At 44.9% G+C, this 25338-nt stretch overlaps 1 protein-coding gene across 5 annotated transcripts in view; it reads right to left on the bottom strand.

Moving 5' to 3' along the window:
* The window catches only part of LUC7L2 (LUC7 like 2, pre-mRNA splicing factor), a 58432-nt gene that overhangs the window by 11987 nt on the left and 21107 nt on the right, over window positions 1-25338 (bottom strand). For 4 of the 5 annotated variants that reach the window (XM_075558724.1, XM_075558726.1, XM_075558727.1 and 1 more), the window contains 3 exons: window positions 5522-5620; window positions 3573-3683; window positions 953-1096 (listed from right to left, as the gene is read on the bottom strand). In XM_075558724.1, the coding sequence (XP_075414839.1) occupies window positions 953-1096; window positions 3573-3683; window positions 5522-5620 (354 nt within the window). Of the gene's footprint in view, window positions 1-952; window positions 1097-3572; window positions 3684-5521; window positions 5621-24219; window positions 24368-25338 lie in introns of all 5 variants that reach the window. The other variant, XM_075558728.1, reaches the window with a different exon arrangement.

The raw sequence follows: 25338 nt of genomic DNA, 5'->3' as shown, positions 1-25338 counted from the left end.
TGTAAACAAAGATAAGTGAAAATTGCAGGATAATTTCTTTTTGATTGAAGTTTTTCTATGTTTGTCATTGTCTTTTGTTTGCTTCCTGTTTGTACTTTGTGTGGTTTTCTGCATATGAAATCCAGGTTAGGTAGATATATTGGGTCATTAAATTGATACTTGCCTAGAGACAAGGTAGGGGAAAGTGGGAGACATGGGGAGCTAATAACAAGTACAAGAAAAAAATATTTTATAATGGGCTGTGGTAATGATTGCAAACTCTTCCTCAATATGACTGAACCATTAAAACGGTATGGTAATGTGAGGTAATGCCAACAAAACTTAAAACAAACAAACAAAAAGAGTGAACCAAGTAAGAGACCTCATGTCCTGAGTTCAAAACCTACTGAGTTAGAGAAAAATGGAATTGATAACTGAAAATTTCCACAATCATTTGATGTATACAGCAATGGTAGTCAAAATACATTGGTGTGGAGTTAGAGAAAAGGAGAGGGATGAGGGGAGGGGCACTGGCTACAGTAACTGCAGAGCAGTGTGGGTCACTGGTCTGCAACGGCATGTCGGCTGAAACAGTGGAGACTGCGACAATCCCATCTGAAGGTATTCAAAGTCTAAGGACTCCCAGGTGGGCCACACAAACAGGCCAGGCTGCTGCCGGCAAGACACTCACTGAGAGCCTGTGCCGCTGAAGCAGTTATTCCTACAGTGTTGGCAGACTGGACTATCCTGAGGAGGGACAAGAAGGGAGGCCATGGCCACAGGGGGGTGCAGAGGAAGGTGGACAGACCTGAGGATGTACACACAGAGGGTGTGTCACTATTTTAGTTCACTTCCTCTATCATTAGATTTCAGCAGACACATTGTTCCAGATCTCCTGACAGATACCACAATAGGGCTCTCACGCCAAATCTATGTCCTCTGAGAAATGCAGGCAGTGTGATAGTTCAGTCACCTCGGCTTCTCTCTTCTTCGCCCGTGCTTTCTCTACTTCATCCATCACTTTCTGGGACTCTTCCACATTCCCTTCAGCTCCAAGTTGTTCCACCTTAGCTAACAATTTACCAATTTCTTCATTTAACTCATGAACACGCTCTGCCTAGAAGAAACAGGAAAAAAAAACCATGAATAAAAACCAGGAGTAGAGAAGTTCAAACTGTTTCAGAAATCCTCAGAGCCGTTACCAAGCAGTCGGAGCACACGCGGCTCCCTGAGTACATCCCAATGCACTGGTGAGTCAGTCAGGGTTTGGGGCTGCGTTGGCTTCATCTCCTCCTGATACAGGAAAACAGCCGCTCTCCGTCTTTGGCCTGGGCAGGCGCGACAAGATACTCCTTTCCCTCTCACACAACTGTACTTTCTCCAAGAAGTGGTATTCTTCATTAGACATAGATCATTTAGCAGTTCCTCCGTGCCTCACTCTCTCGACCCTCCCGTGTCTTAGAGCCCTCCTATTCAATTCTGCCTGAGCGTGTAACTAGCTTTGCTTAACAAGACAGCAGCACACAAGACACCCGGGAAGCCTCAGGAGCACTCATGTCTGCCTGTGAAACTTCTGCACCACAAGACCACCACTAGGCTAGCCCACTGGGCATGGTTTGAGTACAGGCGTCCTCACACTACGGCCCACGAGCCACGAGGCCCACCAAGTGTTTCTGCCCCATTTGTTTTTTATTACTTCAAAATAAGATATGTGCGGTGTGCATAGGAATCTGTTCATAGTTTTTTTTAAAATTTATTTATTTTTTTTTTTACATTTTATTAGGGGCTCATACAACTCTTATCACAATCCATACATATACATACATCAATTGTATAAAGCACATCCGTACATTCTTTGCCCTAATCATTTTCTGTTTTTCTTTTTTTTTAAATCTTTTTATTGGGGCTCATAAGGCTCTTATCACAATCTGTACATACATCAATTGAGCAAAGCACCCTTATACAGTTAATTGCACTCGTCACTCTCATAATTCACCTTCCACTTGGGTTCCTGGAATCAGCTCGGTTTCCCTTTTTTCCCCCCATCCCCCTCCCTCCCCGATCCCACCCCTGGTCCCTTGATAGTTTATAAATAGTTATTATATCTTATCTTACACTCCCCGGCATCTCCCCTCACCCGCCTCCCCCTTGCCAATCTCCCAGAGAGTGTTCATAGTTTTTTTAAAAAAAACTATCGTCTGGCCTTCCAATGGGTCTGAGGGACAGTGAACTGGCCCCATTTATAAAGTTTGAGGACCCTGGTTTAGTAGCTCCTAGCTTAACAAAGGACAGCCCGCTCCAGACAGACTAACCACCCAGTCAAATTTAGTCAGATACCATCCAGTTGATTCTACTTCACAAAGACCGTGGGCCAAATGAATAGTTACTGTGCTTAGCCAGAGTTTGAAGATGCTTAGGCAGCATCTGCTATACAGCACTTTTGCAGTGATAAATAACAATACAACAGCCCCTTTCTCCACAAAGGACCTGTGGATCTCTTTCAACCATGGAACATCAGATATTCACCCTCAGAGTCCCCATTTACACTGCCTTTTTCAGGAAAAAAAAAAAAGCTTATTCCGAATCATAGCGACCACACAGAACAGAGAAGTGTTCTGCGGTTCTCTGAAGTTGTAATCTTCACATAAGCAGATTCTTATCTCTCTCCCCCAAAAGTGGCTGCTGAGTTTGAACTGCTGACCGTTTGTTTAGCAGCCCAAGACTCAGCACACTACACCACTTTCGCTCTTTCCAGAAAAGGCTAGCTAGCTAAAAAGAACATGTTTCTCAAACCAGGGAATCCATCTCTGCACATAAAGATCTGAGCAGCATACTTCAATGATGCCGCTGGCGGTCTATATAACTAAGTCTGTCTCACAGTCTAGATTTTCCTAAAATGTAGCTATGAAGATGTCAATCATCAAATGAATTAAATGCGATGTAAAGAAACCAGCACTCAAGACATGAGCACATGCTAACGCGTGTCCCTTTCTGGATGTGATACTGCGGTTGCTTCACAGATGAAAAGCTACCTAGAATGTGCTTTGGTGTAATGAACCATACGCAAAATGTAAGAGCTGCTGGCAAGTCCACTGAGGCCGTCTGTTGCTCTACTTTTTCTGTATTTTGTATAGGGTAAAATTTCGGAATAAAAATATTCTTTAAGGAGAAAATGAGGAGCTGATGCCGGGGACTCAGGTGGAGAGTGGGTATTTTGAGAATGATGATAGCAGCATATGTACAAATGTGCTGGACACAAATGGTGTATGTACGGATTGTGAAAAGAGTTGTACGAGCCCCTACTAAAATGACTTTTTTAAAAAAAGTAGACCAACTTGATAGAAGATTGCAAATCCTCTAAGCATACATTTGAGTGAAAATACATTAGTAGGTGTTTTCATATACATATACACACACATATATATATTCTTTAAAAGTAGTGAACTGAAGAGAACATATACACAACAGTGGAAACAACATGAAAAAGGAGCCTGTGACTCTACAATTTCAAACTAAGAAGTGAGCATACACCAAAACGAACGCAGGGTCAGAACTAGCTGGTGTTCTAGCAAAACGCCTGGACCTCTGCTTACCTTTGCAGCGACTTCAGCACTGATCTCCTCCTGGGTTTCTGCTAACCTTTTCTTAGCCACTTCTGTCCTTCGGTCACAATCCGCAATGAAAGACTGCAGATGATCCATGGCCTGGAATGATAGAAAGATAGTTAGAAAGGGACTGAGTTGGAAATACCTTTGACCCTGAAATGACATTTTTTTAAAATGTGCTACTGTGAAAGTAAAAAAATAATCAAAAGAGCATGTCCATAAATCATGAATCCAAAGTATTGGTTTTCAATCATATGTTAAAACCAGGAAGACTGGTTTTATTTTCCAAAGAATAAAGCATCAACAATTTTAGCATTGTGTATGCTATAAAGATAAATCCAATCTTTTTATTAAATAAGATTTATCAGTTATATGCTCGCCATCTACAGTTAAATAATAGCCAATTTTAAAAAACTTGTTCTCAAGCTAAACAATGTGCGCTTTGAAATATTATTCTAAGGAAATATAGCTTATCCAAAATACAAGCAATTAATTAAAATATAAATTTATTCAGGACACGCCATATACTAAAAACAGTTAAAGAATTTCTTAATAGTGGAAACCAATTAAGACTAATTTTTTTCTTGTGCAATGAAAAAGAGCCAATTAACACCTTTAGGCTGGTCACCCAATAGTGAAATTCTTAGCTGCTAACGGAAAGGTTGGTGGCTGCTCATCTGCCTCATTACGAGTTGGATGTAGTAACTCAAGGGCACACTACAACAACAATCTGAAGCTTTATCTCTATAAAGGTAAAGTCTCAAACCAGCGAGGGATTACTAGTAGTAATCAATAAATTATGTTGAGTCAACTAGGACACTATTTGGGAAAATGTTAGGTCCATACCTCAATTCCTTAAGACATAAAACATTCAAAGTGTATCAAGAATTTAAGTTTATGAAAAAGAAATTTTAAAAAACCCACCAGAAGAACTCATGGAAGAGAATTCTATCACTAAGCAAGGCAGGTTCCTGTGGAAGATAAAAATCTAACCCGACCGCTTGTATGGAAGGCAGGGGGGTCCGGGGTTGGGGGCTCTTCAGGAACCGGCCAGCCATACAGCTCCAATGGAGGCACGGGCACGCGTGCTCCCTCGGTCGGGGCGGCGGCGACGGTGGGCGGGCGGAGTGCCACACCGGGCAGATGGGAGGTGACCCAGCAGGGCGGCGGCGGCTGCGGCGACTGGGGCTACTGACTGCGCATCGGATCCGGGACACAGGGGCGCAGGGCAGAAGTGTGTTTTAGGAGCGGGAAACCTGTGTGGTGGATTTCACTGACGTGTTTTTAAATCCCAGCGCCGCCGAGGAGCCCTGGGGCCTCGGCCCCAACGCCCTGCTTCGCCCAAGGCAGGTAAGAATGCGTGTCCAAAAGGTTGCCTGGCCAGAGCGCAAGTGCTTGTGAATGGTAGCGACTGGGAAGGCTGCACCTTGCTCCGCTGGCCGAAGCCTGGCTGCCGTGCCGGGTCACGTTTATTTCCGAGCTGCTGTGGTGTGGTTGCAAGCTCCGCTGGAGTAGCTCCTAATGTTGGAGCCTGTCGTGGGCGGGTAAAATAGCATCCCGGGGTCCCTTCCTAGAATGCTTCCTAGCACAAGCACATGGCAACTCGGAATACCTGTCCTAGGTACCTGGGGGCTGAGGCAACCCAGTGAACGTAGGATAATTTACAGGAGGTCCCAAACTTGAAGTGCTTTGCTCTTTAAATAATCTTAAGTGTCGCTTTATCACTGGTTGCAGACTATAAACACCCAGAAAGTATGAAACACTCTCTCCCCGCATCCCACTCCCCCAACCGCATTGCTACTTCTAAAGGGAGTGACAAGTGCTTTTGTAAACATCATCTTGGACTGTTACTGTCTGGCGAAGTCATCACAATTAAATTAGATGAGTACTTAAACTAAAAAAAAAAAAATCTAACCCATTACAGATAGAGCACATACGTCAAGCTCAAAGAAGAAGTCCTGCTCCTTGGATGCGATCTCATAATCCGCTCGTAAAGCCAGGTCATGGACTTTCAGACATTCTCCAAGGTCCATTCTCTGGGGGAAGGAGAAAGAAACCATTAAAGCCGAAAACAATGTTTCTTAAAAGCACATAAGCAATTGCACCTCTCTCCAGAACACACATGAAGTCATGTACAATCCTTCTTTCAAACTCTCTAAGGACAAAAACTGATGGCAAGAAAAAAATGGCAGTAATTCTACCAACAGGTGGAAAGAGGTATCATTCTGAAGAACAAATGAATGGAGACAAGACTCTCAAAAGCCTCATTCATGATGCAAAATTCACCACATCCACAACACAAAGAGATGGCCCCAGCAAGTTTACATTTTAAAATCATACTGAGGGGGGAGGAAAAAAAACCATAAGAAAATATGCAATTCCAATTGCTGAGTTACCGCCCCCTGTCCTCTGAAGACAATTCTGATTTCCAAATAAAGCTGGCCTAACCTCTAGACCAGGGGTCTTCAAGCTTTTAAAACAGGGGGTCAGTTCACTGTCCCTCAGACCCGTTGGTGGGCTGGACTATAGTTTTAAAAAAAACTATGAACAGATTCCTATGCACACTGTGGATATATTATTTTGAACTAAAAAACAAAATGGGGCAAAAACACCTGGCGGGCGGGATAAATGTCCTTGGCGGGGCGCATGTGGTCCGCAGGCCCTAGTTTGAGGACGCCTGCACTAGAGTTCCCTGGACACAGACCCCAGGGGCCCCACCTGTACTAGTAAGAGACCTGCTGTGAGTCTACCATTAACAAAGAAGGAGTCCACCTCTGATGGGGGTCTGCTGGGCAAATAAAACAAACTTTCTCTTTCTGATGAGTAGTGGGGGTCCTGCTCTTTGAACTCCCAGTGATATGCTGCCGTTTGTTAGTTGTTGCCAGACGCTTTCCCCACATCTAAGGCCAATCCTTCACCATCTGCTCTACTTTACCACTGTGACAATAGAAACGAGATTATGTGACATTCTTTTATGTGAGATGAGCTACATGCAAAGGTTACTACAAAAGAACAGCCATTCCTTCGACTGAGTGCCCTCTTGCGCTGCACACTAGTAAGTCAGGTGTGCTAGAGGGACTGAGAGAAGACACCGCCCCTCTCAGATCCCCTGGAAGTCACATTCAAACAGCCAGAAGATGGGCCAGGGTTGTGCCCTTGCTCCCCTTAACTCAGGCAAGTGACTGGTCTGTGGGAGTAGGGAAGGCCTTCCGAAGGAGTGCAACTGAAACTGAACCAAGAGAAGCGAACAGACTGGGAAAAGCCTAAGGATGTGCTGGGCTTCGCAGAAGATTTAGGAGGCAGCCTTTGTTTTGGTTTTTAGTTTTAAGCACAGTTATTCCATCAGAGAAAGTTCCTTTCCAGCAGCCACAAGGCAATCTGCAGGGAGTACCCAAGAATGGCTTGGCCTGCTTCACTTTTCACCAACCATCCAATTATGTGCATAACAAAGGATCTATCATGAATTCTGCGTAACAAGCAGAGTGAGAAAGGATAGTGTTTCGCAAAATGGGCAATACTGTCCCCAAGGCAGATACCCACACTTTATCCTGGAGGATGCACTATGCTTTTACATTGCCAGGAGGGTGCTGAGTACTTTTTTCTGAAAAAGGCCCAGCAGGCCAAGTAACACTGAGAACCTACACACTAGATCCAATCAAGAGGAGGATTAAACCAGATCATCTCCGTGTCCCAAGCAGTAGTGACTTTGTCTAATGGGCACATTTCCTCTATTCCAATTCCAAATAAGGAACATGGCAGAAACACGGGGCAAAGTTTCTGCATGATAAGTCCGTGGGTGGAGGCTGACTTAAGGAATACTCTCTTCTACCCTGGAAAGAACCCTCCTGGTAACAGACAGCCTTTTCAACTTGAACAGGTGGGATTGGAGGAGGGGAAGGGCATGCAGACGAATGGGACAAGGCAAGAGTGTGTAATGCTGACCCACCAGTCTGAGCTGCAGCTGCTGGTTGGCCTTAGATTACCTGCTGATAGTACAAGGACGAAGCCGTGCCCTAGTGAGTACTTGTGTTGTCATGACAAAGAAGTACAGCATAACACATGACGTCCATGCCCTGGACAGGCAGGTAGCTGGAATCGCATCTCTACTGTCTTGGCAATCTCAGATGGGGATTGTGACAGAGGCTCAAATGTCCCGATGGGCCAGATTATAATGGTCATTGCAACAGCACACAACCACTGTCCGTGAGCTGATTTGGCCTCACAATGACTCTTAGGACTGGGAACTTCCTTCCCCAGAGTTTTTCAGAAGCTGTAATCTTTATAGAAGCAGACTGTCTCCTCTCCCTCCCACAGAGGAGTTAGTAAGTCTGAACTGCTGACACCTTGCTGTTAGCAGCCAGTGCTTAATCCATTGTACCACCAGGGATCTTTGGTAAAACTTATTACTGTGTTACGACTTTTCTTGAAACCTGCTCTACTAAGATCATGGCAATCAGGACTCTTGAAGCACAGTCTGAACGGTGCTCAAAAGCGAGGGCAGTGAGACTTTGATGACACACATTATTTCGGACATGCTAGCCAGCAGGACCAGTCCCTGATGGACACCGTGTATGGGAGGAGGACAGTCAGCAAAATAGACAAAGAGACACTGACACAATAGATATAATAATGAGCTCAAATATAATCCTCGTGAGGACCCTTCAGGATAGCAATGTTCCATGCTGCTGCACCTGGGAGTTGGAATCACCTGATGGCATTGACACAACTGTCATAGAAGGAATGTCAAGGACGAAACCCCTCCTAGGTGGGTGTACAGGTGTGCTATCACTGTCCCCACTGGAGTGAATGGTCTACAGACTCCAGGGGCGATGACTGTCCTGAGGAGAACCAGAACTGCATGGAGCTCTGACACCTGTGCATCTAGCCTGATCTGAACAGACAATAAATTCTGTCCTCCGCCAACAGGGGCGTTGCTTTCCACCTCAGTGATCCTTTTACCTTGAACCAGCCCCTGCTTACACACAAGGTTCGTTGATCAGTTTAATTCCAGGAGAGGAAGAAATTCAGGCAATTTTCCTCCCAAGATGTGACTTGAGTCGTGCTTGCATGGGAGCGGACCATGAACCCAGGAGCCCAACTTCAGGAAACGTAGACGAATGACATGTGTGGTCCACTCATTCCTGTCCCGCTGATTCTGGGAGTAATCAACACATCACTGGGAACAAGTGCTTGGTCTGTGAATATGGTGCCACTGCAGAAACCTGGCGTCACCCCCGGCTTTGTGCAATGTGCCACAGCCTTAAAACAACCAACACAGAAGCCAACAAATCCAACAATTACCTGCCATCCTAAGTGACACAGGAGCCACAGGCTAACCCATGCCACTGTCCACAAAGGGAACTCCGGCAGAAGCACCCCATGACTACCCACAGAGTAGTCCACAGCAACTCCCGTCACCTGCTGTCATTTCAGCACAAATCCCCAGATCTGCTGCTCTCTTTTAAGGAAATCTGATGGCACTGTGGATTAAGTATTGGGAAACTATCTAGAAGGCTGGCAGTTCAAACCCACCAGCTGTTCATTAGGTGAAAGATGCAGCAGTCTCCTCCCACGAAGATTATACCTTTGGAAGCCCTAGGGAGCAGTTCAACTCTGCCTAGAGAGTCACTGCAAGTCAGAGCTGACTTGATGGCAGTAGGTTTGGTTTGGGGTTGGCCAATCTGTAAAATACATGAGCTTAAAATTCAACAAACAATATATTTGGTCATCATGTATTCTAATTTTAAATGAGTTTATTTGTGATAAAAATGAGTTAAAAATTTTCAGTTTACCAAGTAATTTACTTCACAATCAAATTATCACTATTCTTGGTAGTCTAATAAATCATCCTGATTGTGTGTCTTAGTTTCTCAATGCTGGTGTAACAAACACTGTAAGCAGGGAGCCTGAATCAGCAGACGCTGTGCATTCTCACAGGTAAAAGTCCAAATCCAGGGGAAGGCTGTGTGGGCTCTGGCTCTGGGGGTGCCGCTAAGTTTCTTGAGTTTCTCCTCCTAGTTGATCTTCTGGTTGGTCTCCACATGCCTTGGCATCTACCTTCCTCTATCCTCTCCGATTGTTTGCTTAATCACTATTATATCTCTGAAGAGACAGACTCAAGACACTTCCTATGCTAACCCCTTCTCATTAACAATTAACCTAAGACAGACAACCCATTCCCAAATGAGATTATAACCAGTCATATTCATTTGGATTCACGGCCAACAACATTCAGAGATACAACACAATCCCTAACTGATTGCAAATGGAAAACGGCTTCCCAGCCCTAAAGTTTTCTATTTTATTTTTATTAATCCTTCTATTGAGGGCTCTTACAGATTTTATAACAACCCATAAATCAATTGCATCAAGCATACTTGTATATCTGTTATAATTTTCAAAGCATTTTCTTTCTACCTGAGCCCTTGGTATCAGCTCCTTTTTACTCCCTCCTCCCCACCCATGTGAACCTTTGATCAATTGTGTATTACTCCTGTTACTATTATATCTTACGCTGTCTCCTTTCACCCACATTTCTGTTATTTGTCCTCCTTGTAAGTGGGTGGGTAGATTATATATCCATCATTGTGATCAGTCATTCTCCTACCAACCCACCCACCCATGGTATCGCTACTCTCATTACTGTTCCTGGGTTTCGTGGGTTGAGAACTCCTACCTGTACCAATGAACGCATTCTGGTCTGACAGGATTTGTAAGCTAGAACTGGAGTCATGATAGTGGGGAGCGGAAGCATTCAAGAACTACAGGAATGTTGTGTGGTTTATCGGTGAAAGACGGCTTGCTTTTAAATGTGATACATTCAGTTCTGGGGAGGGACAAAAGAGGAGCTGATACCAAGGGCTCAACTAGAAAGAAAATGTGTTGAAAATTATGGCAATATATGTACAAATGCAATTGATACAATTGATGCGTGGATTGTTATAAGAGCTGTAAGAAACCCAACACAATTATATACATAGTCAGTTCTCTGTGAATTCTCCACTATCTTACATCCACTTCCCCAATGAAATCCTGACCACCCACCAGCACGCCTCGCCCCTGCACCCACTCTGTTACCCAGCATTTTATATGACACTTTACTGTCAAGCACAGTCTGTTCTGTTCTTTTTAAAATTCCAAAATGAAGTCTCAGCTTCATGAGAAGACGAATGTTGGGTTTCTCTGATTTTCCTACACAACCTGTGACTCTTATGTCAACTCGTCCAAGAACAAACAGAAGCAAAGAAAGCAGGCCACAGATCGAGTTGCTGCTGCGAGCACACACAGGAACACGTGCACCGGTTCAGCCACTGCACTGTGCCACCACTCTCACCCTCGCTTCCCACAAGCTCCTTCTCCCCCATTCGCAAACACACAGTGCCACCTAAGGTTCTCATCTCACCTTTCCCCCTATCCTCACACAGGAAGTTCACTCGAGAGAAAAAAGCTCAAGGCAGGCATGCCTGTGCTCAAATTGTTGAATAATAGCAAAGAAGCAAGAGTTAGTTCGGCTATCAAACAATGATATATATTTTTAAACCTAGCAGCAGGGACTGATTCATTTATAAAGGAGTCATAAAATGAATTATTATGCAGCCACTAAAAATGGTGCTCCAGCTGTACTCTTTAGCCCACAGGGCTTCAAGAGAAGATGCTAATGGAAGATGACAAGTGACTAAAGGCAACTGACAAGATTAGGTAAACGAATTGGTGTAGGTCTGCTGAACCTTTTTTTGGTGTTGGATGAATCCCCCACTGAATTCTGCTGAGTCAATTCCAACACAGAGCAACTCCATAGGAGAGAGAGCTGTCCTGTATGGTTTATAAAAGGCCCTCTCTCTCTATGGAAGCACACTGTCATATCTTTCCGTTATGAAGTGGCTGGTGGGTTTGAACCACTGACCTTTAGTTAGCAGCTGAGTGCTTGCTTAACCACTGCACCACTGGGCTCCTTGAACACCTTATTCTTAAAATAAGACAAAAGTCAATGAAGCCACTTTCGTCTCAACTTAAGTAGTGGAACTGGGCATATGGCAGCAGTACATTAAAATTAACAAAAAAAGATGAAAGATTGATTGATACAAGTAAAAGTGAACGGCTTGAAAGTACCGCAACCAGGTGTGGTTTATTCCACACCAAATGAGTTTCAACATAGTTCTTCGATACGTGAATGGCTTCAGACAAGGTCTCTCGGTCATATACTTGTTTTAGCTTCATCCGGTGTCTTCAAACAAGGGGCAGTTTTTGCACCATAGAAGGAAAAAACCCATTCTAAGGTCCAAGATAAGGTCAATTTTTTAAAAAACAAAGCCCAAACAGACATCTTCCCAAATCACTGAAGCTTGGAGAGAATGGAAACAACTGCAGCCCCAACCCGTTTTGGGAAGAGCAGGCATTTTAAGGATGGCCAGGAAGACCAGAGTTGATGAACCAGGGAGGAAAGATGACCAATGTTGACAGAGAGACTAGCTCAAGCGCAGAAACTGGTGGAAGACAACTGGAAAGGGACCCCTGAAGCGACAGCTGCTGGAGGGGAGCCAGGAGGGTGATGCCAAGAGCAGCTAGATCAGAGACCTGATCTCTCCGGCAGTTTTCCGAGAAAAAGACAAACTAATAAAGAGAATTTTATTAAATGAAATGGAACCAAGGATGAGTCTTGGATTTACCAGTAAGATCAAGGGAGCAAAGTCGAATCAAAACAGTGGCTTTGGAAGGCAGCTGCTAGGCCAGGAAAATTCCAGGCAGAAAGGTCATCTAGGGTTATGGAGGTAGTGGCCCTCCCCCCCTCGGGATTTCCCAGGCTTCTGGGTTGTCTGATAGAGTTTCTCAAAAGGACCCTAATCATGAGGGCTTGCGCTTAGGGAGAAGTTGAAAACTGAAAGCTGCGCTGGTGAGAATAAGATCAACAAAGTTGCAGCAAGGATGTTTTTCCACCATCACAAAGCACAATGCTTGCAGGCCAGCAAGAGCTGCGCTGAGAATCCCACTGAGAGACCCCACACGGCGTGCTAAGCCCTGACCTTGCCGCCCCCTCGTACTTTTTCTGTTCCCCAAGCTCAAAGAACATGGAAAAGGAACAGAACTGGAGTCATTCTGCGAGGCCAAGGCTGTTGCTACAGGTAGTGTAAATCTTAGCGCTCAGATTTCTTTGGGGAAGGAAACCCCTTCAGAAACAGAACTCTAGAGTGGAAGCTAGGTCGAGAAACAAGAGCTTCTCCGTTTGCCGTCTTTGTCTTGGAGTGGTTTTTCTGATTTGGTAGCAATACTTGTGACTTAACCTCGCACAGCTAAGCACACTGCCAACTAATAACTAGCGGATGAGTGTGCTGGGGAAGGCCCCAGGGACTGTCCCCATCAGGCACAGGGGCACCCCCAAACAGCTACGAATGAACTTGCTTTGTAGTAAGTACGTCTGTTTGGTTGTATTCATTAGGCCAGGAAGGGAATTAAGAAATAGTATGACAATGTAAATCTTGCCTTCGACACCTCAAAAGGAAAGTTTAGGAGCCTCCTTCGGGAACGTGAAAAACCTGTGGAGCCCAGTTCTGTTCTAAGGCCCTGGAAGGGCAGCTAGTAATCATGGTTGTAAATACACACCAAAACACCTGGACCAGGATCCCTGCCACACAGCACAGTAGAAACAAAAGACATTCATAGCTAGAAATAGCATTCACTTAAAATAAAAATGTAGATAATGGATACGGAAATATCCCGAGACAGACTGAGTGAAACACACACTACAGAGCATACATCGTGCTGTTTTAAGCAGGCACACTCACGCACACACATAAACATGTCCATTTAAGAAGGCACAGAATCATGGGAAACGTTTGTGTCCTATGCTTTTCTTCTGTTCAAAATCATTATGACTTAAGCACAAAAGTAAGACAGGAGACTGGGACAAACCAGAAACCTCCCATTACCTTTTGTGATCCACTTGGCCCTAAGAAATGACTCTCTCTGAACTTGTCTTTTTTCAGCTCGCTCACGATTGCTATGTGGATTCTGTATGCTGTTGTCAGAGTGTTCTAAAGCTAGCCCGTCAACAGCATATCGATTTGTATTAATAACATGTGATAAAGCACAACAAGGAAGAATGCAGCCCTTGGTCATTCTTCTCCTCCAGTACCAATGATGGCCTCCATGGGATCGGAGCTCAGCAGCATCACAGAGTTGACCGTGTAACTGCATTATCATCAGAAGGAAACTCACTGAACTTGTCAAGGATTCCCTTCTACTTGCACCGACAGCCAATGCTCATGAGGCCAGCAATGAAGAAAGCAAACACAGCGCTGGGCAAATCTTGAAATGCTAAAAAGCAAACATGTCACAAGGAAGGCCTACAGAGCACCTGACCCGTGAATACGGCAGATTGGAGGAGGGCAGTGCCGTTAACTGGTGAAGCATATGTACTATATCGTGAGCTGTGAGAAGAACCAACAACTCTGCCTTGGAAGGACAGTCAGAATACTCTTGAGAAACAAAGATGGGGAAACTCGTCTTGAACTTGAGACATGAGAGCTGGATAAACCAGTGTGTGAAGACATCAGGCTTAATAAAGCAAGGGTCAGAGAAAAAGAGGAAGTCCCTAAAGGAGACAGATGGACAATTTCTGCAACAATGGACACGAAATTAGGAAGTTGCAGGACTAGGCAGTACTTGGCAGTTCGTTCTGCTGAAAACAGGAAACAAAACTGCTATCTATAAAATTACAGCTAAGTACTGACTAAACGAAGGATGCATTTTCCCCCAATCTCATTAATTCACATATTTCTAATGCTTTCATATTCAAAGAACTTCAGAAAAGAGAGTGAGCACTACTCAGCATTAATGTTTGGTGAAATTCTCCGGGAACAGAACACCAGCAGAGGAAGGGCAGCAGGAGAGCTGGGGGAGAGGCCCGACCAAGTCCTCAAGAAGCGAAGCCTCTCCTACCTGCAGACGCCCAGCAAGCAGGTCAACGGAGCCAGAGCGCTGCTCTGGTGCTGTCACGGTGAGATGGCCTGGGAAAGCAGGAGGCAGGGATCCAGCCCAGAGAGGCTGCCGACTCAAGATGTTGAATAAAACAAACCCAAAGTCACTGATTCATTCCAACTCACAGTGACAAAAAACAGCAGCCATTCCAAGACAATTTTTAAAGTACGAGTCTGCCTCTTCTTTCTCATGCAGAGTGGCTGCAAGGTTTGGACCACTGACCATGCAACTGATGAGCACTTAAACCACAGCGCCAGCAGGGTTCCAACGATTTTGAATAGCAATCAAACAAATGCAGAAGGAACTCTATTGGCAAAGAATAATACTGGGCTACTTGGGCAGAAATATGACACAATAAACCCTATGCTTCAGGAGCATTACTGACACTCCTGGGTGGCAAAGGCCAAGTGAGGCTATTTACCACAAGCTAGCAAAAATAAGGACCTAGGGGTTCAACTAGAAAGGCAAGGAAAAGGAGCGGGGCAGATAACGCACTTGGCAGCCTCTTAGTTGCTGACTCCATCATCGCCTTCCCGAAGATATGAGCAGAAAGGCTGAGAGCTCAAGGGATCTGCCTCAAACCCGAAGCTAATGGAGCAGAACTGGATGTGAACGTCTGCTGCTAGTCACTCACTGGTGCCTCACGGACAGACACCTAGGTCTCCACCAACAGACTGAAGTACATGCAGATGAGGTGGCCATCCGCCCACACTGGAAGAAACAACTCAGCCCCAGCTCCCAAGCCCACCCATGCCCCAAAAGAAAAGACTAAACCAAAGGGCAGGGGGGGTGATTTATGACAGATAATTGGTTACTTTTGGACACATTACATCTGACAAGAACAGCAGTTAATCGGCTGGAAGGGTAGAGAGAAGGTGCCAGTCATTCCAGACTCTTCTCATCCAAGAGCAGTTTTACACACGCCTCCTTGGAGCTACTGGCATTAACACAAACGGTGAGAACTGGGAGGCCGACTTCCCTAGGTCAGTTTACAGGTAATGGTGGAACTGAATGGGTTTTTAAAAAATCATTTTATTGTTGGCTCATGCAACTCTTATCACAATCCATACATCCATCGTCAAGCACATTTGTTGCCATCACCATTCTTAAAACATTTGCTTTCTACTTGAGCCCTTATATCAACTCATTTCTCCCTCCCTCCTTCCTCATGAACCTTGATAATTTATAAGTTATTTTGTCATGTCTTACACTGTCCGATATCTCTTCACCCATTTTTCTGTTGTATGTCCCCCAGGGGAGATTATATGTAGATCCTTGTCATCGGTTGCCCCTTTCTACCCCACCTTTCCTCCACCCTCACAACTGGTCCTGAAGGTATCATCTGTCCTAGATCCATGTTTCCAGTTCCTATCTCTACCAGTGTACATCCTCTGGTCTAGACAGATTTGTAAGGTAGAATTGGGGTCATGGCAGTGGAGGGAGGAAGAAAGCACTTAAGAACTAGAGGAAAACTGTGTTTCATCATTACTACCCTGAACCCTGACTGGCTCATCTCCTCCCCATGACGCTTCTGTAAGGGGGTGTCCACTTGCCTACAGATAGGCTTTGGGTCCCCACTCTGCACTCACCCTCATTTACAATATTTTTTTATTCTTTGATGCCTGATACCTGATCCCTTTGACACCTCGTGGTCACACAGGCTGGTGTGCTTCTTCCATGTGGGCTTTGCAGCTTCTGAGCTAAATGGCCGCTTGTTTACCTTCAAGCCTTTAAGACCCCAGACGCTAGATCTTTTGACAGCCAGGCACCATCAGCTTTCTTCACATTTGCTTATGCACACATTTGTCTTCAGCGATCGTGTCAAGAAGGTGTGCCTCATGGAATGCCAATTTAATAAAGTATTCTTGAAATAAGTATCCAATGTCCATCTGCTGCCTAAATACTAAGCCTATAAATATATGCACGTACATCTATTTCCCCACCATCACTGAATGGGGTTTTAAAGACCAGTGTCCCCTCAGGAGTTCTGGTAGTGCTGCTTGCTAAGTGTTACCTACAAGGTCAGTGGTTCAAGTCCACCAGCCACTCTGGAGGAGAAAGATGAAGTTGTCTGCTCCCATGAAGATTTACAGCCCTGGAAACCCTATATAAGGCTACAGTGTGCTGGAATACTTGATGACAATGGATTAGGTTTTTTTCAGTGTCCACTCAGAGTAAAATTAATGAGGGAGAAGGTGGAGGACAAGCACTGGGAAATAAAATAGTCTGTCTTAAGAACATTCATTAAATAAGCCACATTCATGGGAAATTTTATTTAACACTGAAATCAACATTTGTATCAGAGCAATTAATAGTAACTTTTCTGAAATTTTACACACATACACACACTCTCCCCACCCCACTCCCTCTGACTACACAGCAAAACAAAGTTCCGCTCAAATGATTTCAGCATGTACAATACAGCGGCACTGGCAACATTCAAATTGTGTAAGCAGTCTCACTATCCTTTTCCAAATGATCCTACCACTAGTAAGAAAACTCACTCTGCCCACTAAGCTTCTAACCATTCAAGTTTGCGTCATCAATCTGGACAGAATGGAAAGTCTTTTAAAAAGAGAGCACAATGCTCACTGCAGACTTGCTTCATAATTAAGCTAAACTATGATTTTGTTAACAACTACAGGGCAGAGTTGCAGTTTAAAAACTAGGATTTCCTGCTAGTTTTAAGTTGTGTTCCAATTGCCCCATCCGCTTTTGGATTGGGATTCTGCTACAGAGATTTATTAACAAGGTCAGGCAGTTCTGCTCCCACAGCAAAGGAGACAGTTGTTCATGAACGCAATGAGCTATATATTCATTCCACAGCCTCGTCCAATCCCAAACTACCCTCCTCCCTCTGTGGCTCCAGAAGAGACCAACTGTTGTACCTTGGATGCGAACCTAGCTTCCATTCATTCATATATACTGAAAAACATAAGGCAATTTGTTCATTTCTACATGTGCAATCCAGTGACACACACCCTATCTCACTCTCCCAATGACTCTATTACTGAGTTGTGCCAAAAATATTCCCATCTTCTTGTTATGCTGTCTGATACTTCAAGCATCTCAAAGAAAGGGGCAGAAAACACCAAAACGTTACAAGTGACAGTAAGGGAGAAAGTAAGAAAGGCAGCAGGGAATACACATCAGTTGCTGGTGGTGTTCTTATGTCTCATCCAGTCGGTTACGACACATATGTACTAGTGAATTAAACAGTACCCGGTCCTGCTCCATCCTGCCCAATATTGCACCCACTGTGTCAATCCATCTCAAGGGCCTTCCTCCTTTCCTCTGTCCACTTTACCATGTATGATGTCATTCACCAGGGACTCATCTTTCCTGATATGCCAAAGTATCTAAGACAAAATCTTCCCAGCCTTGCCTATAAGGACTATGGCCATACTTCTTCCAAGACATGTTTGTTCTTTTGGATGTCCATGGTACTTTCAATACTCTTTGCTAGCACAATTTAAATGCATCAATATTCTTCAGTCTTCCTTATTCAATGACCAACTTCCACATGCATATGAGATGATTAAAAATACAATGGCTTTGGGTCAGGTGCACTAGTAGTCCTCAAAGCAACACTAAAGAATTTTTGTGCACCAGATTTACCCAATGTGGTGCATTTTTTGATCTCTTGACAGTTGCTTCTTGATTGTGGATCCAGGACAAAATCCTTGACAACTTCCATCTTTTCTCCACTTACTATGATGTTATCCATTGGCCCAGTTAGGAGGATTTTGTTCTTCTTGACATTGAGTGGCAACCCACCCTGAAGGCTGTAATCCTCGATCCTCATCAACACATGCTTCAAGTCCTCTTCACTTTCCGTCAACAAGGTTATCTCATCTGCCCAGCACAGGTTGTTAATAAGCTTTGCTCCAATCCTGATGCCACATTCTTTATATGAGCCCAGCAGCTTCTCTGGTGATGTGCTAAGCATACAGATTGGCCAAGAATGGTGAGAGGATACAATCCTAACACACCTTTCCTGATTTTAAACCAGGCAGTATGCCGCTGTTCTGTCCGCACAACTGCCTCTTGATCCATGTATAAGTTCTGAAAAAGCACAATGATCTGATCTAGAATTCCCATTCTTCTCATGACAGCTCCTTGTCAGTCTATTGCTGAAGCCACTGATGACGAGGGCAGAGTGCCTCAGCAGGAGGAGAGATGGACTTTGCAGGTGCGCTCGCCCTTCCTGATGGTACCCTAGACGTTTCCAAGTTCTCGCCCTCAATGCTGGCTTGGACACTCAGCTCAAGAAGCCACGTGCAATACGCCAAGGCCTAACCCTGCGCCTCAGGCAGGTCATTAGTATTTCTTCTATCAAAATTAAGTTTTTTCTTTGCCAGTTTCAATCCTGGCCCTCTAATTAGCAAGTCCTCAAAATGGGTGTTGGCTGGTGAGGGTGTCACATACCATGTGCAGAAAGGAACCCTACCATTCTGCCTCTGATCTCCACCCCACCCACTTCCTCTCTGCCAACCCCAAGTCCACTGGGACCTGAAGAGGAAAAAATTAGGAGGGGTTCTTCTTTTTTCCCCCTTTTCAAAGACTGTAGTAATTAACACTTGGCCAACTTCTGCCCCTGGATATGCCGAGAACACAAGTATTATTACAACAGACCATCCTGTTACTGAAAGAAGGTGCACCTATGAGAGAAGTGCAGAGACCAGGTGCTACCCTGGGGTCCATACGCTTCCCGTTGGGCCATAAGAAAGCTGCCCAGGCAGAGAAAAGGGTGCTGGCAGCAGGGGCAGGGCCATAAAACATTGCAGCTTTCTGACCCCACACACTAAAGGTCTCTGGAGGTTTTGTGCAGGAGCCCAGGTGAGCACCAGGCATATGCACTGTCACTCAGCAAAGGCTGGCTTCTTATCAAGAGCATTTCTTCAAATGTTACTTTATCAAGAGTTTCCCACGCAGGGCCAGATAGTTTTGGGCCCTGTAATAAGGAGGAAGAGCGGTGTCTGACCTCCCCTGACTGCCAGGAGAGAATCACGCTCTCTGATCACATCAACTGCCCAAGGCTGGAACCTCCAAGGTTAGACATAACACCAGCCTCCGTACTTCACCAACTCACAGAGCCCAATGACCTGACCACACCCCTCTCTGCTTCTCTGGCTTCAATGGTCCCTGACATGTATCACACAGATCGTACAAGTTACAGTTCAGGCTCAAAAACGACCATCACACAATTCTTTCAGAACAGCTTCCTCTCAGTTGTGCCCATTCTGGCCCTTGGCCCCATCCACCTCACTCACACACATTTTACAATGCTTTCACAGGTCTGACACTAAATGTCCAGAGGGAGCCCGCTCTGCTGGGAAGCTTCAGTCCAAAGGCCCTCGGTTTCAGCTCCTAGGTCAGCAAACCCAGTTCTCCAACAAATGCAAAGCTCCTGCTAAAGACATTCGATTTTCTTGCTCAGTGGTCCAGTAAGGCCACTGCTTGCCTTGTGCTGACTCCATGGTTCTGCTCTCTTCACTAACGCAGTTCTCTCCTGGATCCAGGTAGCTCATCAAAGGGATCTTACGTCCACTCCTGGCTCTTCTTTCTGGATGGTCATGAGGCTTCTCTGCCCAGGGAATGACTCATATTAATTAAGCCCAGGAGGATAGCAGAACTGACCAATCCCCACAACAGAGTTATATACACTGTACTGGCACAGTCACCCCATCCACCCCACCCCATTCCACCCAGTGACCTAGCTCTACTTCGAAGTCAGTCACTATGGAGGCAACTCTGACTTCTGGAGATCACTCATCTAGTTTTTAATGGCTGACTTCTCAGTAGACCACCAAGCTTTTTTTCATGGCACCTGGTTGGACATGAACCTCCAATCACTCAAGGAGCTGCCATGTGGGGTAATGCTTGCACCCCTGGGGCCTCAATAAACAAGACAAATGAATGCTGATCTTTGCACCAACATCACCCTGGGATATCCATAACCCACTGCCAGCTATTGTCCACCAGGACCCACAGCAACCCCTACAGGACAGGGAAGAGCTGCTCCCTCCACAGGGCTTCTGAGGCTTCTGTCAACATTCACAAGAGCAGACAGCCTCTGCTTGGGCGGCTTGGACCACTGTACCACTCTAGTGCCTTTCTGGGACACGGGAGAAAAATAAACTTCTTTCAGAAGAATTTTGCAGTTAGATTCACATTTGAAATTAGTTTTGAAAGAAAACAAACAGCTAGATAATCAGTCTTTTATTCGATGGTGGTCTGCCAGCAGACACTGCTCTTCTGGGCTGCTCCCTCAGTCTTCTGCACCTCGCCTGCCTGCTCTCTTCCCCTTCCTCAGTATTCCCCTCCACTGAATCCCAACCTACAGAAAACCTCAGCACTCCAAACACTAGTATAGTAAATAAAATAAAGAGGGAAAAGGCAAAAAAAAAAAAAAAAAACCTGCCTAAATTTGTTATCTTATAAATTAATGTATCCAAATATATTGACATATTCCTATAGTCCATCAAGACCAACAAAGTTTACGGGTGTCATATACTCACAATGTGTTAACTCTAGAAACCAGAGGGACCATCAAGTCCTTCATCGAGTCAGCTCCCCTAGGGAGTTGGTCCCACCACATCATTAAAGAACACATCCCTTCTAAAAACTCACACACCTCAGCAGAGTATGTGCTAGTGCTTTGTGGTTCATCACTTAAATAATAGTGATCACATTGTTGGTTTCAGGGCTTCATTTATTATTCTAAGAGTTGGATGCTCCACATGATATGTCTGTCCCGCCACCCCTGTACACCCCCCTCCCCCCACCTACTCGCCCTCAACCATCCCACCCCGGCCCAGTGGGCAGGACAGCCTCAGAAAGCATACGAGCAGGTTAACAAAACTCTTCATTTCTCTAGAGCAGTCATTCTCAACCTTTTTCTGATGCTGTGACCCTTAATAAAGGTTCCTCATGTTGTGGTGACCCCCAACCATAAAATTACTTCCACTGCTACTTCATAATTGTAATTTTGCTACTGTTATGAACCGGGTAACCCCTGTGAAAGGGTCGCTCAACTGAGCAATTCTCAGCTCTTAGTCAACAGCATGTAATAGAGATAGACTCACTACACAAAACCAGGCTCCAGGAAGTACTGACAACCCTGAGGCAGCAGACCATCAAACAAGTTGTTTCAGGTGATCCCATCTTCCCACCCAGTTAGAGTAAGCAGTCTTTGCTCCATTCTATTCCTATCTTCAAGAGGCTCTGAATTCAATTCAAAGGACCAAGGCATGAGATATCCTTCAAAATCTTTTAAAAATAAAGACATGATGGTAAAAGAATTAAGGTGGGTTCTGTGTAAAATGGTTACTTAAACTTACTCTCTACTTTGATGTGTTGAGAGTTCCTATTCTTTAAAAAGCTAGCTGGAAAGTACTGCAAAGACTAGGTGGTAGTTGCACAACACGAGTACTGTGATCGCTAACAGGACACTGCACACCTGCAAAACGCTGTACTGGCAAAAATGCTGTGTGTTTATAATACAGGGGAAGTTAAGATATCAGTGTTCAGTTCACCATACTGAGATTCACCTGCGTCTGCATTTGACCCATGGACGTACTGACTGCCTCAGCTAAACACCCAGAGAAAACCCCCAAACAAGTCACCTTAAAAAACTACCTGCCCTACATATAACCACCTCCCTGGGGGACGGACAACAGAAAAGTGGTGAAGGGAGACATCAGACTGTGTAAGATATGACAAAATAATCATTTATAAATTATCGAGGGTTCACGAGGGAGGAGGAGCGGGGAGGAAGGGGAAAAATTAGGATCTGATGTCAGGGGCTTCTTTACGTGCAAATGTTTTGAGAATGATGAGGGCAATGAATGTACAAATCTACTTTACACAATTGATGTATGTTATGGATTGTGATGAGATGTATGAGCGCCTAATAAAATGATTTAAAAAATTAAAAACAAAAAACTATCAGCCTGGAATATATGAAACATATAAAAAAGAATGTCTGTGTACTTATTTTGCACTTAAGAGTTTTAAAAATAAATAAAACCATTTTTTCAAAGTGAGTGTTGGTTAAGATTATCCAGAACTACAGACATGGGTTATCCCCAGAGAACGTGTATGGACAAAGCATGTTGGCAAAATTGTCTGCCCTCCTCAGCTAACTTCACAAGGGCGGCCACCTGCAGCATTAGCAACCCAAGGTTGATTCCCTTGAGACAAAAGTTAAGACATGCCCCTAACCCCTCACCAAATCCAACACTAACTGCCCCTCCTCCCCCCGTGGCACCCTTAGTTTTCTGCTGGGTGTGACCAATTCCTTGGAATGGTTACCCAAAAAGTAGACAATACATTACAGACTTTTTCAGGAAGTAACAGATTACATACATTTCAGGATCAGAAACAACTCAGGATACAGCTTCGCACATAGGCCTCTCTGGCCCCCTGCCCTGCAGTCTCTTCTGAGTCCAAGTGCCCAAAGACACTCCACTCTCAAGGCCCACTTTTAAAGGAGTTCAGCTCTAGCTTGGTGGGCTGGCACACCCAGGTCCACCAAATGCCGGAGGGGCTTGCCTTCTTTAATCTGTGGGCAGTCTCCTCCTGGTATCCTGGCCGTCTCCTGCTTCTGCTGCCTCCACTTCTCCCTCCGTCACCCACTTTAGTAAGAGGTGACAATTCTGAGTTCTGGTCAAGGAGGTTCTCAGCATGGGAATCATCTCAGGCCCAAAGGACAAGTTCCACTCTCGGCTCACCTTTCTTGGTGCTCTGGAGATCCACTGGTTCCCACCTCTGAGATGGCTCATTTCCAACAAAACTGACCCAGCCCCTCATTAGGGTTCCATATACTGGCAGTTTTGCCTGGTCCCACCCTCAAGCACCTGATTTACATTACTAGCAAGGCAGTCGGCAGCATAGTCTGAGCCTAGTCTGAGCCAGCCCTTTGGTGTCATGGCAAAGCTCGTGGCAAGGGCCAGATCTAACTCCCCACCCTGCCACCACACTGAGCAGCTCAGAATGCTCACGTGCCCATTTGCTCCAAACAACATGCAGGGCTTGGTTTTCAAGGCTGTCAGTAACCTTGTGCTTATACTGTGGTTTTTAGTTTTGAAAGTCTCTAGACACACTTGCTAAAGGAATGCCTGAGTTCATAGTACACTGAGATAAACAAAACACATAGTAAATCTGTATCGTATAAGGACAATAATAAACTTTAAAGTCACATGGGAGGGGGAATGGTATTTTGTTAACTGGGAAGCTCGAAAAACTTGCTGTCATATTTAGTACAGAGTAGAAAGAAAAATAACCACACCAATACTGTGGGAAAAGAAGCAACTCGTTTAATATACCAAAGTTGCTCCCAAAGTCCATTTCTGGGAAAGAGATTGTTTCCACGCCAAGAAAGACTTCCATCTAGCTTTGTGCCTGTCTGAGTAACCAGCTGCTGCCCTATCCATCAAGCAGCTCAATGAAGCCAGGATGCTCTCTGGTGGCTCATCTGTGAAAAGCCAGCAGTACTGCTATCACTAGACATGCTTTTCGAGATTCTACTGGGGACGAGGTCTGTGCAGGGTTCTGCTTGGGGATAGCTCGGTGAGTCAAGTCAACACAGGAGAAGCACGGTGCGGGTGCAGGGCTAGAGCTCGGAAGAGAACCCAGTCCCAGCCTTCACGACACTTACATGGCAGCGGCTGGTGGCGGGCACTTTCTGCAGGTCTACGTCTGTCTCCTCACTTAGTCTGCTTCTCCGTAAGGTCACGGGCTCTTTGCGTATGTACTAGCAAACATTCAGGATAGTGTGTACCCAATTAACTGATTTTAGGCCATGCCTTAACAGAAAGTCAGAGGAGCAATAAAGAGAGTTTCAATTAGTAAAAATTACACTTGGATAAAACCCAGAACCTACTCAGGGCCCCATAAAATCAAGCCAGTCAGAATGTTTGAGCAGCCAATACTCCCAACCAATCCTTTCAAAAAAGCAGATCATCTTTTAATAAGGACTTTGAGAAATACCTGGCCTTGTTCCTAATGACCCTAGTATTTCAGAAGATGCGCACACATCGGTCACACGCAGACATGTAACACTTACAGAAAAGGAACTCCTGAGGGGTTTGCAAAAACCACGGAAGGCATGTCATTTCTCAAAACTTAGGTTTGCCCCCCCAAATCCCCTTAAACAGCAGGGGTACTTTTCAAAACTAAATTTCTTTTTTTTTTTTTTTCAAAACTAAATTTCATGGACAATTCCTTTATTTAAAATATGTACAATTGTAGTTGAAATCCTAGAGACTGGCCTGGCTCCCCACCCCTAATCTATGAGGTGCCTCTAAGGAATCAGAAGCTCACCAACAGCAAGCATTGTGCTGGCTCAAAAAGGAATGAAACACCCACCCCACCCCCAAACACAGCCTTTACTTTCAAAACCCTGAGACTCCTGTGTGGGATTTAAGTAACACCTGCTAGCCTACATTGTCCTCCCAATAGCAGGGAGAAGCTGGGAGTGGACCTTCTGTTCGGGACAGGCAGAGCAAGGGTGCACTGCCATGTCAGCAGACCTGAACTTCAGGCTGCAGTGGCCATCCCTGACTTGGATGGAATTCTGATAGGAATCAATGAATGCTCCTCCCCCCAGGGGAAAGAGCGGATTCTATCACCCTGCTGGGAAAGTCTGTGAGGTTAACAAGACAAATCAAGGTAGGATGCAACAGAGATTAAACAAATACACTGAATGGGACATGAGGAGGTTTCAAGGAGGTCATGTAAAAGGCCATTATCTTTTAAATTCCATTTTTCATCGCAT

The sequence above is a fragment of the Tenrec ecaudatus genome, chromosome 9 (genome assembly GCF_050624435.1).
Source record: "Tenrec ecaudatus isolate mTenEca1 chromosome 9, mTenEca1.hap1, whole genome shotgun sequence".
In the NCBI taxonomy this organism is placed as follows: Eukaryota; Metazoa; Chordata; class Mammalia; order Afrosoricida; family Tenrecidae; genus Tenrec; species Tenrec ecaudatus.
Note: the sequence above shows the minus strand (reverse complement) of the source record. Positions and strands in the feature narration are given on the sequence as shown.